The sequence below is a fragment of the Balaenoptera ricei genome, chromosome 6 (genome assembly GCF_028023285.1).
Source record: "Balaenoptera ricei isolate mBalRic1 chromosome 6, mBalRic1.hap2, whole genome shotgun sequence".
Taxonomy (NCBI): Eukaryota; Metazoa; Chordata; class Mammalia; order Artiodactyla; family Balaenopteridae; genus Balaenoptera; species Balaenoptera ricei.
This window is the reverse complement of record NC_082644.1, coordinates 72,712,650-72,730,971: the sequence shown is the minus strand read 5'-3', so window position 1 is coordinate 72,730,971 and position 18,322 is coordinate 72,712,650. Positions and strand designations below refer to the sequence as shown.

The 18,322-nt window shown below is 43.9% G+C and overlaps 1 protein-coding gene across 4 annotated transcripts in view; it reads right to left on the bottom strand.

Annotated features, from left to right (window-relative positions):
• TJP2 (tight junction protein 2) overlaps positions 1–18,322 on the bottom strand; it is a 132,809-nt gene that overhangs the window by 73,123 nt on the left and 41,364 nt on the right. For 2 of the 4 annotated variants that reach the window (XM_059924858.1, XM_059924860.1), the window contains exon 1: positions 9,631–9,791. The exons of the other annotated variants lie outside the window; for them this stretch is intronic. In XM_059924858.1, coding sequence (XP_059780841.1) covers positions 9,631–9,690 — 60 coding nt within the window. In that variant the 5' untranslated portion in view covers positions 9,691–9,791. Of the gene's footprint in view, positions 1–9,630; positions 9,792–18,322 lie in introns of those variants that run through there. 4 annotated transcript variants of the gene reach the window in all.

Genomic DNA, 18,322 nt, shown 5'->3' with positions numbered 1-18,322 from the left:
GGGCAAATCAGAGACTAGCGATGGGCCCTTTTGCTCTGTAGGCACCTAATTCTCTCCATTAAATTTCATTCTCCTTGAACTAGCTAGAATGATGTCTGTTTTCTTCACTGAACCCTGACCCAGAGGGTATGTATTGTCCATGTCACAGCTAAGAAAACCGAACCTGAGAAAAGTAAATTGCCTAAGGCCAGCATCACAAAATGAAAGTTAAACACACAGAGTGAAAGTTAAGCGTACCTCCAACCCATGACCCAGCAATTCTACTCCTAGGAATTTACACAAGAGAAATGGGTGCGTAAGCCCACAGAACAAACTACAGGTGATTTTCATAGCAGCTTCATCCATAATACAAACAAAACAAAAACCTGACAACAACCCAAATATCCGTCAACAAAAGAAGGGATAAACAAACTGGTAAATTCATACAAATGGAGTATTTACTACTCAGCAATAAAAAAAAAAAAAAAAAGAACTACTGAATTGCATAACAACACAAAGGTTACTCTGAGGAAAGAAACCAGACACCAAATGCTGATTTCATTTATACAGATCCTCTCAAGGTGAAGCAAAACTATAGGATGGTGAGAGATGTCAGAAGAGAGGTTCCCTTGTGGGTGGCGTGGTGAACAGTCGGAAAAGTGACAAGAGAGAACCTTCTGGAGTGATGGAAAGTTCTATTTTTTGATCTAGGTGGTAATCACACAGGTGAATACATTCACGTAAAAGTTCATCTGGCTCTGCAACCGGATAGTGGTGGTGGCTGCACAATTAAATGCCACTGAAGTGCACGCTTAGAATGGTTAAAATAAGGGAGGGAGGAGGGAGACGCAGAAGGGAGGGGATAAGGGGATACATGTAAGCATATAGCTGATTCACTTTGTTATACAGCAGAAACCAACACACCATTGTAAAGCAATTATACTCCAATAAAGATGTTAAAAAAAAAAAGAATGGTTAAAATAGTGGATCTTATTGTGTTTTACTACAGTAAAAAAAAATCAAGCTCTCCACTTGAGAGTTGTACATTTTACTGTCTGTAAATTATACTTCAATTTAAAAAATAAAAATAATAATATAGAAAAAGCTCCATTGTGAGTAAGCAGGCTTTGGAGGACAGACCCGGGATACCACTGTTCCCACAGGAAAATTTTTCTCAGTTTCAGGCAAATGTTTTTCACCTCAGTTCTTTGGTACATTGAATCTACCTTTCCTGCCTCTTCCTGACTCTTGAGTAAAGGCATCTGCAGACTGTGTGCTTAAGCAGTATAAGCAGACCAAATACTTCTCCCAGACCTTTGATTAAAATCCGAATTGGGTTCTGCTAGAAAGAAGGCCACCAATGTTCAAAATGAACTCGTTGCCTCTTCATTTCAACGTGTCGCCACTTGACTGTTTTTAGACACTTAACAATAACTCCAGAAGGAAAAGCATGAATGTTTCCAGTTCCATTTCTGGAAAATTTCAATGCGTGTCTGAGATGCCACAAATCTCTCTCCCCTCTTAAAACTCACCCAGACACTAAACAGACCGGGCCAAGGCAGGCGAAGTGCTCTCCCTGAAGTTAGGCAGAAAAACTTCGATGTGCCTGAGGTAACCCTGAAACATGGCTGCTGGCGAGTGACTTCACATCAGTCCGTAACAGTGAATGAGGTCTTGAGACAGTCACCAGGAGGCTCGTCTTCAGCGCATTTGTGAAGAACAAATCAGAAAGGGTTCCCAGTGGCAGGCCTGCCTTACCTGCCGTGCTCGTGCTACAGGCGATGCGGTCCCTGGGAGAGGAGTCCATGGGGAAAGGAGGGGTGCTGGAGGCTCCCAGGATGCAGCTTTTACTAGGAAGGGTGGAGGGAAAGAGGAAGGAGAAAGAAAGATTCTCAGGAAGCCCTGGGAGACGGTTGCAGTTGCTGGCTTGGGGCTGCAGAGTGAGGACGAGAACTCAGCACCCACTGAGCTGGTACATTATTTAAGTTGCAACTGAATAATAGATCTTTCCAGCAATTCATGAGCTAAACAAGACAGCCACTCTTTGGAAATTGCTTTGCAGAGAGAATGCATTGGCTCTCTTCTTAAAAGAGAAAACAGAGAGAAAGAAAACACACACACAAGTTGTTTAAGGAGTGTGGAAGCACTTATAAAGATGGCATGAACCAACAGAAATTACCTAGAATGTTCTTTAGGCTTTATACCAAACACTCAGAATCTTAAGCACTGTAAAACACTTCAGAGTTGATCAAATATAACTATTCATTTCCCTATAAAGAAACTGAGAACTAGAATTACACACCTTAGCTAAAGTCACCAAGCTAATTCGTAGAATAGCTTATACACCATTAAAGAAAGGGTCTGTATAAAATTCTACACCTTTTTTTTTCTTATGGACAAACTATCATCCATTCACTATATCAATGTCAGGAATCCACTTTTCTGAGTTCTCGATGTCTTCCATTCTTACTAGTTTATGCAACAAGCCTTCTGATCAAGTCAGTACAATGTGGTCAACATGTAGTGCATGTGCTTGGTGCCCTGTCAGCTTCTGGGGTGACCAAGATGACTCAGACCAGGGAGGGGCTCACGGCTGACGGGAAATGACTGGCATGTGGCAGATGTGATAAGGGCTCGAATAAACACTGGCATGTGCACACCAACCAGTCACAGGCCAGGCGGCAACTGATTCAGCCTGAGTGAAGAAGGGTAAGGGAGGAACTGGACTTCTAAAAATGAGCTCACCAGGAAGTTTCTTCTAAACTACTCATTCTTTTCAAAAGCAGAAATGACGAGTTTTTTTTTTTTTTAAAGATGGGTTTTTTAAAATTGTTACTTTTACTTATTTATTTATTTCTGGCTGCGTTGGGTCTTCGTTGCTGTGCGTGGTCTTTCTCTAGCTGCGGGGAGCGGGGGCTACTCTTCGTTGCGGTGCACAGGCCTCTCGTTGCAGTGCTTCTTTTGTTGCGGAACACGGGCTCTAGGCGCGTGGGCTTCAGTAGTTGTGGCTCACGGGCTCTAGAGCACAGGCTCAGTAGTTACGGCGCACGGGCTTAGTTGCTCCGCGGCATGTGGGATCTTCCCGGATCAGGGCTCGAACCTCTGTCCCCTGCATTGGCAGGCAGATTCTTAACCACTGCGCCACCAGGGAAGTCCCGACGAGTTTTGCTAATACCAACTCCTTTAAAGAATTTCATTCTGCTTTGCTAGGTATATTTGGGAACAGCCTTCCTAGGATTGAGAACAGGCTACTTGCCTCTCACAGGTACATTACCCCTCCTCCCCGCCACACAGGCTCTCAGGTGCTACGGGCAAGAGGAGGCAGAGAAGGAACCCCACAGCCTAGGACTTGGAACACTTCCCTTATAAGAAATGGCTCGCAGCGAATGGAAACAAACAGCTACACTTGGAACATTATTTCCTCCTCCGAAGAACAAAGGTCCAAGAAGCTACAAGTCTTAGAAGAGGAGTTCAGTAAATCCTACTGATGACTAGAATGCATTATTTCCCGGGTTCACCTTCAACTAAGTGACAAAGTCTAGAGTATCTGCAGTGTTCTCTCATCTCTATCAAAGGTTTTTCTAACACATACAATGGCAAAGATACAACTGGATTCTGGGATTCCCTGGCTGTCCAGTGGTTAGGACTCCAGGCTTCCACTGCAGGGGGTCCAGGGTCCAAAGATCCCACAAGCTGTGTGGCACGGCACCGCTCCCCCCCACCAAAAAAAAGAAAAAAGATACAACTGGATTCTAATCATTATCTATTAATTACAGCCTAATAACTCTTACCGACCAGCAAACTATCCCAATAATTCTCTCCCACAATGTATTACATATATTCTCTCTAAATGCCTCTGACTTGTCACTAACTATATTGTCACTAACTATAAATATATAGCTATATATTTAGTCCCATGCTTATATAGGGTGTCTGTCAGATGAAGCATACTATAATTAAAGTTTTCAAAGATGATGCCATTTTCTCTTGTGAACATAATGTATGTATTTCATACGGCTGAGTAAAGTCTACAATACAAATAATAATTATCACATTAACTCTGAAATCCATGTTTACATATGCATATGGGTAAAATTCAGTAAACATTTGTATTCAAGGATGTGACATGAAGTCTTTGCCATGATTAATGGTATAATTTGAAGTTCTGGGGTCAGTAGAGCTTCCTGTGTAACACCCAACAAATATTTTACTCTCAAAGGATCTATCAAGAGTCTTTCACCACTACTACCATTCCTGCCACCCTCCAAACTCTCCAACCCCTCAACACTCACACACAATGATGGGGGAAGAGAAACACAAATAGAACCTATAATCTATGAATATTCTAATCAGGCTAAATATTTAGTTTGAAAGTTAAAATAAACAGTCATTATTACAGAAATTTATACTGCTATGGTTTGCAACACACAGTGGTGTATAAGTGACTAAGAAAAGCTGCATTATGTTTTTAAGGTTAAAGACCTGATTTAACTTTAACCATCTGGCAGAGGCACTAAAGAAATATCTGTACTGATTTTAAATGACTCAAGTTACTAATTGAAGGCCTAGGACTTCTCATAAAGAGTGTGCACACACACACAATTAGGGATTTTGCTGACTGAAGCAAAGTGTTTTCTATTGTGGTTTTATTCACCTATCATGAACATGAACTTCAATTGCTCATTTCTCCAGGTCACGGCAGGGTTTCTTTTTTCCTACCTCAAGACTTCCAATTCCTACAACAATCCTTGTTAAAGCCTATTTTGCAGACCCAATAAAAGCTCCATTTTTAAAGAGTTAGATGCATTACATGTGAGGCTGCCTGGGTCTCTATATTCTTAGGCGCTGACAGATGGTGACTGAGATGCACTTGGTAACAGAGTGATGTCCCCCAGGAGTGCCAAAGCATCTCCCCCCTTTTCACTCTATCCTACCACAAATGTCACACCAACAGACTTTAAAATTGCAGAATGTCTTGCGGGTTGCAAAGAAAGGAATGAGACTTAGGGAAGACATTAAATAGCTTCACGAATACATTGTCTGCAGCCAACAGAAAAGAAAACTGTGTGGACAAGAGCAAGATGCACACATTCAGACACAAAGTCCATCAAATTCAACTTTCCTGGCTTTTCTGGGCCATTCTGTGTCCGACTTTCCTGAAGGTGTGGTTGAGGTACACCTAGCTCTCCATACCTAAACATCACACTCATATTTTAAGAGTATTTTCCAAATCCCAGATTTCAAGGGCTGTCTTCACAATTTTTGCCTTATTCTCATACCACTCATCCTGATAATTTACTATTTTTCTTAAATCGAACTCACCGCTTTATTTAATACTTATTTTTGCCTCATTCTAAGCAATCTATCCATGAAATAAATGAGTTTGGTGACCGGCTTTATGTTTTTTTAGTCCTGAACTACAAGGGTCATGCACAGTAATTAAAGAATGGGCTATGTCCCTCCCTGTGCCACCTGTAAATCTGTCTGCACAGCACACTTTGGAAACAACACTGTTTTGAAGACAGCAAAAAAGGCAGAGAAAATGTTTAATTTAATAGGCATTTTTTCAATATGACAGTCCTGAGTCTCCCTTTTGAGTTCACAGGTTATCGAGACTGACACAGCTTTGGATGATGGAGGTGCGAGCCCCCTTAAAAAACCCAAATGAAACAGTCACCGTCATGGGAAGGCCCAGGCAGGCCTGCCCAGGCTCTAGCAGTCAGACGCTAAGTTCCAAGAAGGGCATTTCCTAATCAAGCTGCAAAAGCGGAAGCAGGTACTTTCCAACTCAGAACTCTCTTCCTCACACTGTGCCATAGGCAGTGTACAAAGTTAATCGACTGCTTTCCTAGGTAACCTTCAAACCTGGAACTAGCTATTGCCAATACTGGATGTTAGGACTGAGTGCCTGATAACTTTTCTCCATTGCTGTTATACAGTTTTTGCAAAATTTTTAATGGGAATACCACCTCAGACCCTCATAAATTTGCTAGCTATACGAGCTTTCTCTCACAAGGGCCGTCATAAAAATTCCTGTGGGGACGAAGTAGGTTCTAAATCATTTTAGGGAACATTTCTTTTTTAACCTTAAAAAAGCCCATGTAGGGACTTCCCTGGTGGCACAGTGGTTAAGAATCCGCCTGCCAATGCAGGGGACACAGGTTCGAGCCCTCGTCCGGGAGGATCCCACATGCCACGAAGCAAGTAAGCCCACGAGCCGCAACTACTGAGCCTGCGCACCACAACTACTGAAGCCCACGCGCCTAGAGCCTGTGCTCTGTGAGAAGAGAAGCCACCGCAATGAGAAGCCCATGCAGCCCAGTGAAGAACAGCCCCTGCTCGCTGCAACTAGAGAAAGCCCGTGCGTAGCAACGAAGATCCAACACAGCCAAAAATAAATAAATGAATAAATTAAAAAAAAAAAAGCCCATGTAAAACATCGAAGTTTTTAACCCACTAAATAGGTGTTGAATCTGACCTCTGTCTGACTGTATGTTTCTGACCCTGCCCCTTGGATTTAGGATGAAGAAACAACTCAGTAAAACACATGAGATAATCATTCTGCCGCACCCACCCAATTTTCAATGGAAAATGCCTCTCAATACCAAGGCTGGCTGGTCGAAGGCCATTCCAGCCAGCACATGTTGGCCCCGATTACTGCTTAGAGTCTGATCAATGAGGCATTTTATAGGGTGTCAGCTCTCAACCTCGATAAGCTAATCTGCAGCCACAACTCCTCAATGGGATTTGTTTCAGGGATTAGGCAAGGAATTCCCGGATGGCTCATACTCTTGGTAGAGGTATGTTGAAAGTTTCAGCGTGATTACTAACCCTTCCTGAGTCTTCACCCCACCAGCCCCTCCCACACCTCATGCCACACCCCTGCCAAATCTGCATAACCTTTAACTACAGAACGTATGACAGTACACAGAACTACAGTGGCCCCGCCTAGTTTCAAAAACTTACCTGTCTCCTAAAAAGAAAGCCTTCTTCAGAAGAGAAAACCTTGCTAAGCTCAAAAGTCACAGTAGGGATTTAATCATCTCCCTTGAATTCCCAGGCACTTCTCCAGCATAAGAGCAATGCCTGGCTGTGACCTTTCGTCAATGTACAAAGAATCAGATTAAAAGTTAAACAAATGTAGGCAGAAACCCTTGCAAATGGAACTCCCCAGGGGGTGATGCTAAAAAATTTGGGGTCTTAAGCATATGAGAGCCCCCAAAAGAATAATATTCCCTGTGTAGGGTGTGTGGGGGTAGCCCTGTTTACTGGGAAACTGGTTCACTTCTTTATAGGAAAAGTCAAGTCATTAATACATTAGGGATTTCTGTGACTTTTTTCCCCTTTTTCTCAAAGTTCTCTTCCTGGCATTTAAAGCCTTTCAAGAGAGTGTGAGCATCTCTTGCTCTTTCCCTCAGCAACTGCCCTAACATACCTGGCACCTCCTATTTGTGCTCAGTAACCCAGAGCCCAGCACTTAAGGGTTTTCAGCACCTGTTTTGGTTATTACAGTTGGCCCTCCATATCCAAGGATTCAACCAACTGTGGATCAAAAATATACAGGGGGGGAAAAATTCCAGAAAGTTCCAAAAAGCACAACTTGACTTTGCCACACGCCAGCAACTATTTACACAGCATTTACACTGTATTTACAACTATTTCCATAATGTTTACATTGTATCGGGTACTGTAAGTAACCTAGGGAGGATTTAAAGTGTACAGGAGGATGCCCCCAGGTTATAGGAAAATACTACACCATTTTATATAAAGGACTTGGAGCATCCTTGGATTCTGGTATCCGAGGGGGGTCCCGGAACCATTCTTCCCCCCATCCCAGGATACTGAGGGATGACTATACTAGCTACTGTCTACGTAGCATCCACTAGCCAGGCACCCTATGTCATTCCGCTCAGTCCTCGCCTTATGAGACGTGTTATTAGCCCCATTTTCTAGATTGGCTTACCCTGTGAGGTATCTGTTCAAAGGGCAAACTTTCTTCCCAAAAAGAAACCCTGAAGGGAGTGTGCACGGAACAAACCCACACTTCGTTGCATTTCTGTATTGCAGAGTGTGCATCTGTATCGCATACTCCCTCCTTAAGCCGCAGGTATCCCAGCAGAGAGAGTTTACAGAGTCTTAAAAAACATCTAAAATTTTCAGATCGAACAGACTCTTGACGGCAGAAGTTGAGTCTTGCTTATCTTCTACCCCACCTGCTCACAGTGGACCGGCACACGTGGGTGCTCATTAAGTTATTAGCTGCGTGGTCCTGAAAAAGCTGCAGCAGCAGCTCAGGGGGAAAACAATCTCCCTTCATCAATCTCTGACAGCAGCTCTGGAAAAGCTCGAGAAACACCTCAAAAGCCACCGTTGCCTTAGTAAAGCACCCTCCTTCTCTCGTCTCCCCGGAGAGGGGAAACTACAGTATCCTGTTCATGCTTCTAATTGGAATGCATCAGAGTCTTAATTATTTGCATTCTTCCCCAACAAGACAGTGTGGTAGAGGCACACTCTTAACATTTATATTCCCCACAGTGAAGTTAGTTGTTCATGACAAATTTATTGAATAACCATATTTCATTCTCTCCGGCACGATATTAAATGGCACTTTGCCACAAATACAATCACTGCTAGTAACTCCTCACTTAAAATGAAAATGGTCCACTTCCAAGGTTTGCGTGTAGACTGTCTCTCCCAGGAATAATCCTGACACGGGTGGACCTGTTCTCCCAAGGTGACTGTCAGGACACCCAGCACAGACCACCTAGAGATCTGAGGAAAAGGGCCTCTTCTCTGCTGGTATTCCCCTAGCTGAGGGAGGGAGGGAGGGAGGGAGGGCAATTTCTAGGATGGGATGAGTCTACGCTGGGAACTGCAGGGAAACCCACAACCATTACTCAGGCCAGACAGCTGCCAAGGAAGCAGCGCTGCCTAAGAACTGAAGCTAAAATAGAGGTGGGAGGCTGTATTCCTTTCCATTACTAAGCCCAGGAGTATTCACTCCCAAGTTCATCCACATTTCAAGAAGGTTAAAACCCTGTAGTCAAAACCCTGATTATTTATAACTTAAAATAAACTACTGTGTAAGGCAGAAACTTTACAAATGAAGACATAAAAGAAAAGGAACTGGTGACAGGTAAGATAATACTAGAGTACATATCCATTCCCTACTGCAAATAACTTTTACTTACATTGCAGAGGCAACTGATTAAAAGGGAAAGAGAGGATTCTGGTCACCAGAGAGCTGTCAGTTTGTCTCACACACACACACGCCTGTAATTTTGCATCAAGTAGAGAGTGCGGTTTGAAACAGAGAAGGAAAACACAAAGGCATAGGGCAGGCGACACAACAGGAACAACGAGATGCCTCCGAAGTAGCAGCAATCCAAGACAGAGTTCAAGACAGTCTTCCCTACTCGCGACTTAACCTGAAATCCAAGTGACTTTAGAGAACAGAGAAAAGGATCCAGGAGCCCTGGAGGCCACGAGCCACCACCCCTGTCCGGTGAAACCTACTCCCTGCCCTCAACCCCACCACCGGATGGGAGAATCCCAGCCACCTAATGCGCATCTGGGAAGCCCACCACGCGCTCCCATGCCCCGTCCTCGCGACCCTTCTCCCAACCAAGCGGGACGCAAGAGGGCACTTACTTGGAGCCAACCTGACATCTCCCGCCGAGGTGGAAACCCGCGACCTCCTCGCACCGGCATCTTCGGGCGCGGGTCCCGCGTGGGCGCGCAGGTCCTGGGCCCGGTTCCTTCTCCTCCTCCTCCTCCCGGCGGCACGTCAGTCCTCCGACCCGCAGCCGGGTTTTAGCCAGGTGCCGGCCCGCGGGAACCCACCCCTTTGTCCCTCCCCCCTCAGCGCGGCGTCGGCCCGCCCCCGGCCCGAGGCTGCGCCTCTGCGCCCGCCGCCTGGCCCGCGAAACTCTCAAATGGGCCGCTACCACCCCCGCGCGACCCAGGGGAGGGTTCGCCGGCGCCGCGCCCTCGAGGTCCCCGCAGAGGGCCGTGTCACGCGCGACTCCCGGCCGGGGACGAAAGAGGGCGGCGGCAGCAGGGGGACCCCGAGGACAGAGCGTCCCGCGGCCCCGACACCCAACCCCCCCCACCGGCGGACCTGATGGTTCGCTCCGCGGCGAGCACTGGGAGCAGCCGGTCCGGCTGCAAGTTTGCGTGTAGCAGTGAACCCTGGGCGGCCTGTTTGTCCACGGGTTCTTCTCTCACGCTCGCGTGCGCATCCTGTACGAACCCTTTTTGGAGAGGTTTGCAGAACCTCCTTCCGAGTTCTCTTCCAAAAGGAACCGAAAAGTTTTTTCTGTCCTGCCTAGAGGACACGGACACACACACACACACACACACACACTGTACCCCTACGTTTAAAACACGACTTTTGAGAAAATATACTCCAGGTTATCTCTTTGGCACATTTCCAATAACTCCAGTGAAGAGATTAAAACTCCTCTCCCATCACGAGCTTTTCAAAGGCTTTTTTTAAAAAAGTAGGTCACAAATGCTTATCAGGCAGGATTCATCGAATTCAACTCAGTACATTTATTCGTTTTAGAGTCCTCTATGTATAAAGAATTGTGCACGATAAATAAACGTTTCCTAATTTTAAGGGCATGTAAATTATTTGGAGAATCAAAACAGGTACACTGATTAAAAATATAATCTTGGATTTGAAATCTTAAGGAAACCATGTTGTAAGAGAAAAAAGTATGGCCCATCCTGCTCTTAAGTTGAAAAGCGAAATTCGGCCTAGACTCACAAGAAGGTATAAGGTAAAAGGTCTTATCTGACCAGCTGACAAGATACAGATGCCGGGCTCTCTCCCTGAAAAGTTGCTTCACTTCCTGCCTAATCAAAACAAGTTTGGCAGTTTATGTGGAAAAACAAGTACAGCAGATGCCTCTCTGAAAGTGCTAGGCTTCTGGCCTCCTTTGGAATGGCTAGTTGCCTGCCTCTGAATAAAAAGCACTGTAACATTTCCCATTTTCCTTCAAGTCTCCAGAATTAGACGTTTTGGCTGTATTCCTGATGTAAGGTGTTACTCTCCTGATGAAAGCGCCGTTTAAAAAAAATGTTTCCCAAATTAGGCAGTGCGGGCAAACAATAACAATGGCAGCATTTGTGAACTGGTCACACCTTAGTGACATGAGCTTACACCACTAAGCATTTAAAAAGGAACAAAGGAACCCAGAATGGAGCAATTATATCTGCTGAATGATTTCCTTTTTCTCTCTAGAGTCCCACTGTCCAATATGATAACCACTTGCCACATGTGAGTACTGAATACATTTAAATTTAAATTAACTAAAATTAGGGCTTCCCTGGTGGTGCAGTGGTTAAGAATCCGCCTGCCAATGCAGGGGACATGGGTTCGAGCCCTGGTCTGGGAAGATCCCACATGCCGCAGAGCAACTAAGCCCCCCATGCGCCACAGCTACTGAGCCTGCGCTCTAGAGCCCGTGAGCCACAACTACTGAGCCCGTGTGCCACAACTGCTGAGGCCCACGCGCCTAGAGCCTGAGCTCCACAACAAGAGAAGCCACTGCAATGAGAAGCCCGTGCACCGCAAGAAAGAGTAGCCCCCACTCGCCGCAAGTAGAGAAAGCCTGCACACAGCAACGAAGACCCAATGCAGCCAAAAATAAATAAATAAAATAGATAAATTTATTTTTTAAAATTAACTAAAATTAAAGGAAACAAAAAATTCAGTTTCTTAGTCACATTTCCAGTGCTCAATCAGTAGCCACATGTGGCTAGTGGTTACATTGGACAGTGTAGATGTAGAATATTTCCATCACTGCAGAAAGTTCTATTGCATCACACTACTCCAAATGATGACATACTTTTACAGTAGAAATACGAATATTCTGGCACAATACATAGTTCTGACTCAGATAGATGTTGAAAAAAAGTGATTCAATTGACACAGTAGCATTGCTGGTGGCGGTATAAATCAACACAACTCTTTGGAAAAACAAGTTACAGTAGTACATATTTTTCACATGAGGGCTTGCACATGTGAACCCCACTCCTAGAATTTTTTTCTCTGAAGAACTTCTATCCAACAAGTAATTACCAAACACCTTCTGTCAAGTCAGAACCCCCTCATAAAAGACTTAGGCTCTATCCTCAGAGAGTTCAGTTTATTGTAGTAGACAATCAGTAAATTATAAGAAACCACGTAAGTGTTGACATTCCTGGCAGACTCAGGGTAGTCTGGGGGCTTTCAGGAGAGGTGTTCCTCACCAGACTAGGGGTATGGAGTTTAGGGAAGGCTTTCCAGAAATGCGGTAGCTTACACATTCTAAAGGACAGGTAGGAATGAGTTTGTGAGACAAAAAGAGGGGTAAGAGCTTTCCAGGTGAAGGCAATAAATAACAAGTGGAGAAACAAGGAAGGAAGACCATGGGCTTGCTCTTGAGGTGCCAGGAAGTAAGGCTGTCCAGGCAAGCAGGGACAGTGTTCTACTGTGACACAATAGAAGTGGGATTAGACTGGCATTTTATAAAGATCACTCTGTCAGCTTCTTGGAAGATGGATGAGTTGGGTGGCAGTTGTGGGGAGGGGCATCAGTAAGAATGACAAGACGAGCAAAAAAAAAAAAAGGATTTTTGTGGGAATGCAGGTGAGAGATGATGTGGCTATGAAGTTAGACAAAAGGAGCCACTTCAAGAGAAATTAAGGAAGTGTAATCAGCAGATTGGGTGCCTGCCTGATCAGATGCAAGGTAAGGAAGAGGGAAGGGAGTCTACGGTGACTCTTAGGTTTCTGGCTTAACTAAGTAGATGACGGTGCCTTTTGCCAAAATAGGAAACACAGGAGTGGGAGCAGATTTTGAGAGGGGCTTGAGGAAGGATGGTGAATTCGACTAAGGACTGACTGAGTTTTGAGGACTGTGAGTTCTCCAGGTGGAGATGTTCAAGTATCTACTATATGCCAGGTATTGATGAGTGTTTGGGTAGAGAGATTTGAGGTGGAGGAAGAGATTTGGAAATCGCCAATGTATCAAGAAAGCTGAAGTCATGGGAGATAATGAGACTATTCAGAGAAGTGATGAAGACTGAGGCAGGAGAAGAATATGGATAGAACCCATCCCTGAGAATGCCAATATTTAAGGGGCAAGCTTAAGTCCTCAGAGTAGAGATAAAAGAGGAACTGCCAGAAGGGGAAGGAAAATATCCTCTGGAGCAGGGTGTCCAAGAAGTCAAGAGAAGAATGAATTTCAAGAAGGGAAGAATAGCCAACATGGAACTTCGAGGAGTTCAACTAAGATAAGAACAGAAGACGTTCACCAGGAAGAGGACCACTGCTCATCCTGGCCGGTGCTGTTTCAATGGCAAGATGGGACTGGAGGTTAGATGGCAGAGGGTGACTGGGAGGTGGGACAGCACTTCATTGTATGCCTATTTATAATAACACAAGATGGAAACCATCAATGTCCAAGGATGGAGGGCTATTAAATTACAGCAAATCAACTTAATTGGCGTAGCAAGCCATCATTTAAAATTATATAAAGAAGTCTGGGACTTCCCTGGCAGTCCAGTGGTTAAGACTCCACGCTGCCATTACAAGGGGCACGGGTTTGATCCTTGGTTGGGGAACTAAGATCCTGCAAGCCATGCAGTACAGCCAAAAAAAAAAAAAAAAGTATCTATCCTGATGGCAATAACAAAGAAATTACAAAAGAAAAGAATTGGAAAGTATATGAGAACATGGTTTGATGAATGGATAGGATTGTGTGTATTTGTCTTTTTAAATTGTAGTTATTGTTTGGGCAATAGATAATTTTTCAACACTTGTCATTATGTATTACAGTGTGAGATCCTTAAATTATAGTCAGAAGACCTCAAATAAATGTAATAAACTAAACACTTTTAATCAGATTTCCTCAAGAATGTTAAGATTTGGGGATACACACACACACACACACACACACATGCACTTACATACATATTTGCAACATGATTAAAAAGTATCATTAAATGGGAGCAAAGGAACCTGACATGAAAAGTTCCAGGCTAACTGAGCAATTTAGTTGGCCTGTACACTGGATGGCAGATTAGAATTATAAAGACACTCTCCTTCAATATGCGTTTCTTGAATGCCTAGCATGTACCCTGGCGTAGGTATACAGAAGATAAAGGCAATATAAAACAGGGGGCTTGCTCACAGCATGAAGAGAAAGACATGTAAACAAACGATGACAAGGCACAAGAATTGCTCAAGTACACGTATGACTGAAGTGCTGGCAGTTAAAACTCTGCCTGAGGGAAGGGCACTTTTCAGGATACAAGGCCCGGCATCCCCTTAACTTTCCAAATCAAAGGACCATACCAATAACTGTGCATATTCACTTAAAGGACTCCTTCTTCCACAAGCAGCCACCCACAGCCCCTAAAAGAACATCCAGGAGAGAGGCATTCAAAGTTTTGCTCTGCCCCTCATGCCTTCACATTTCGTTATTTAATGTTACTCTTGCTCACTTTCAAAGTTTGTTAGGTCCACGTGCGTGCACCTAGGAATGGCCCTGTAAGCACACAGAGAGAAGGTGGCCGTCCACAAGCCAGGAAGAGGGCCCTCACTAAGAACCAAGTCTGCCAGGACCTTGATCTTGGACTTCTCAGCCACCAGAACTGTGAGAAGTAAATGTCTGTTGTTTAAGCCACCCTTTCTGTGGTGTTCTGTTATAGCAGCCTGCGCTAAGGCAGCCTCCAAGTCCTATATGAGTGGACCCTGCTGCCTTCTTCGAGCACAGCTCAGGCTGCAGACTACCAACCTCACTTCCTGGAGCTACACTGGCCTTTCTTTGTAGTTGTTGCTCTTGAGACCCTGCCAAGCTCACTCCTGCCCCAGAGCCTTTGTTGGAGCTTCTCTGCCTGGACCACAGAGCCAGCTCCTGCTTAGATTTCTCTTTCCATCTAAATAGGAAGCATCCCTTGAGGTGGTTATCAGGAAGCAATGCCCTCAGAAGAAAGCCAAGTCTAAATTAAAGCAAGGAGGTGGAGTCCAGCTGAGTGTTTCATTTACTGTGAATCAAGGGTTTCAGAGAGCCCAGTGCAGGGGTGTGAAAGGGTGGGGGTGGGGGCAGTAGGGGGTTTGTTTAGGGGAAGTGAAGACCAGAGAGGAACAACAGCAGGAAGGGAGAACAGCCCAAGAAAGGCCCCCCTCTTTTTAAACATCATCATCATCATCATCATCATCATTATTACCACCATTGGTAACATGTTGGCATTGCTGCCATCATCACTACAATGAAAAGGTGTTAGAGTAAGAGCAAAAAGGATGAAAACATCAGGAATCAGACTTAACGGGGAGAGAAAGTTCTCAGTTCTAAATGGATGCTGCCTTCTATTCGCCTCTCCTCTCCCTGCCAGTGGCACAAACTCCAAACCCCAGCATCCCCCATACCCGCCCCGCCCTGTGTAAGAACTCAGCAATGGGTTCACCTGGCCACAAAGTTGTCAAAAGAATTAGCTGTGCAACTCAGAGTCAGCTGCATGGCTTATAAATCTGAGGAGGCCCCAGACTGGTGTTACAGGGGGACTTCTGGCTGGAAGGAGGTGGCTGGGCTCTGGTCTGACCTTGGGGTGCAAGGCTGTCAATGGGCAGCCTTCTAGGAGACTTACGGGGCTGGTCTTGGTGTGCTCAGGCTGGCAGGCAAGGCAAGGTGTACTCAGCCTGATTAACAGGGAGTTGAGATAGAGCATAATCCAACTCCAAACCTGGAGATCCTAGAAGCACTTTCTGGGCTATGGTCTCATCTGGACAGACCCTGCTAGAGAGAGCGCTCTGCCTGTGGGGGAACCGTCCCCTCCTGGCAAGGTGCCCTGGGTCCTAGAGGCACTGTGCTCTGCGTTTTGACATTTTTAAAAATTATTTTATTACTATTTACATTGCAGAGTATATAAAATCCACACTCTTCAGGGACAGGTGCCGCTTGTTAACCCTCCATTAAAAAACAAAAAAAACCTGGATAGAAAGTAATTGATTAAATGCACATTGTGTGCCGCAAATCTTTCCAACACTATTTTAACTCATTTAATGTACATCCTCCCATCGCGCCTGTACATTTGGTATTATTGCCCTACTTTAAGATGAGGAAACCAAACTTCCTGGAGGAAAACAGCCTGCCCAAGGTCATCACCGAGTAGATGGTGGGTAACACGCCAGACCTACTGGACTCAAAGCCCATTCTCATCACTGCTCTCCGGCCCCTCAGTTCATTGCCTCTACAGCAATAAAACAATTGCACAGGGTTGGGGTAGAGGTAGGTCTTTGGTTGTTATTATTGTTGTTTTCCTTTTGGCTCCTTTTAACAGAACTTAAGAGGGGTTTTGCTGACACAACAACTGAACAAACAATGCTGAGGAATATTTGTGAAAATCTTCCCGTACAATATTAGAAAGGTAAATGCCACAAATGTCGTCTGACTCCAGCTAGTGAGCCAGGAATTAGAATTCTCAATTCAAATATGATTCTGGTGCTAAGAATTCCAGCGGTCCCTCTCCCAGAATAAGTTCCTTAAGAAAAACACTTTAATAAGGTAATAATTTTCCTTTTTAAGGAAAAAATGCCCTCATCTCCCATGCAAGGGAGGGAATCTAAGGTGAGAGAGGCCCAGGGGACTGTCCACGTGATACACAAGTCCTCCAGGGAGACCAGAGGGGTCCCTGGCAACACCTGAATTTCTTTAAAAAAAATTATCACCAGAATCCTCTAGCCCTAAGAACTCAGTACCCTGATAGACACAGATTGAAATTGTTGAAGTGTCTCCTTGACTGTCAAAGAATCCTCAGACCTGAAAGGGGCCTTAGAAAAAAGCTGCAAACAGACAGTTTTCCATGGCAGCCACGCAAAAAAGTGCAGGCCTCTTAAAACAAAGGAAGCTGGGCCTGGGAAAGGCACTTCCTAGAGGCATCCGATAAAGCTTGAAACATGGCTCGTAGCATTTGTTTCTATAAGAACAGCTTCCTAAATTTTCCTGATGATCAGAATCACCTGAGGCATCCCAGGTCCCTCCCTGAGATACTGATTCAGTGGATCTGAGAAGGGCCCTGGGGAAATTTACATTTTTAGCAGGTACCCACCAGGCTGAGTCTTATCATCAGGGAGGTTTAGGACATTCTGCTAAAGGGACATTGTTACAATCCTCTGACCCAAGACAGGAAGGTTACCATTTTGAAGGGAGGTAAAACATTTCGAAGGTCAGAAAATAATTCTCTACTTGCAAAACGTCTTTGGTTTACAAAAGAAAGGGTCTGATCTTATAATCCTCTTGGTATGTGGATTTGCATACGTATTCGTATACACACACATGTTTGGATTTCAGTTATTTTTAAATAAATGATACTTGTTTATTTACACAAACCATACAGTAGATCACACAAAAAACAGTAAAATGCAACTGAAGTGTCATCATCCAGAGCAAACTACTATTAATAATTGTATGAGCATCCTTCCAGGTACCTCCATGCACAGGTAAGCATGTAGATATCATACATAACATTATACACCTGGGACTATACTAGATACGCTCTTTTGCTACCTGTTATTTCTACATAGGAATATTGTTTGACTAATTTTTTCATGGCAATATAGATCTATATTATCATTTTTCTAGCTGCATAATATTCCATTTGTATGAATATACCATAATTTGCTGAATAAATACTTAAAAGTTCTTTTAAAAACGGTATAGAGGACAAGGTAAAAATCAGATGGATGAAACTCCTAAGATTTTCCATAGACAATGAGAAAGCAAGTAGTCTGTAAGACTCAGGCACAATTCATAAGATGTGTATAGTGTACGGGACTTCCCTGGTGGTCCAGTGGGTAAGACTCCACGCTCCCAATGCAGGGGGCCCAGGTTCGACCCCTGGTCAGGGAAGTAGATCCCACATGCATGCCACAACTAAGAGTTCGCACGCTACAACTAAGAAGTCCGCATGAAACTAAGACCTGGTGCAGCCTAAATAAATAAATAAATTAATTAAAAAAAAAAAAAAGATGTGTATAGTGTACGTAGTATGTTAGTAACATGTAAGATATGTTAAAAAACAAAATAAATGGAGTGTTTTTTTATGTTAAATATAGATGAAAAGAATGAAACAAGAATGTTACTTATAAATAGAAGGGCTCTGATGGAAGGACAAAGTAAATCGTAAATATTCATACTGAATAAAATATTAATAAATGTAATAATATCTAATTTACAATTGTATTTATTTAGATATAATATAATATAATAATATATTTTTATAACTTTATATTATTGTTAATAATAAATATTCCATATCTAATAAAATATTAATGATACATAATAAAGCCCAGC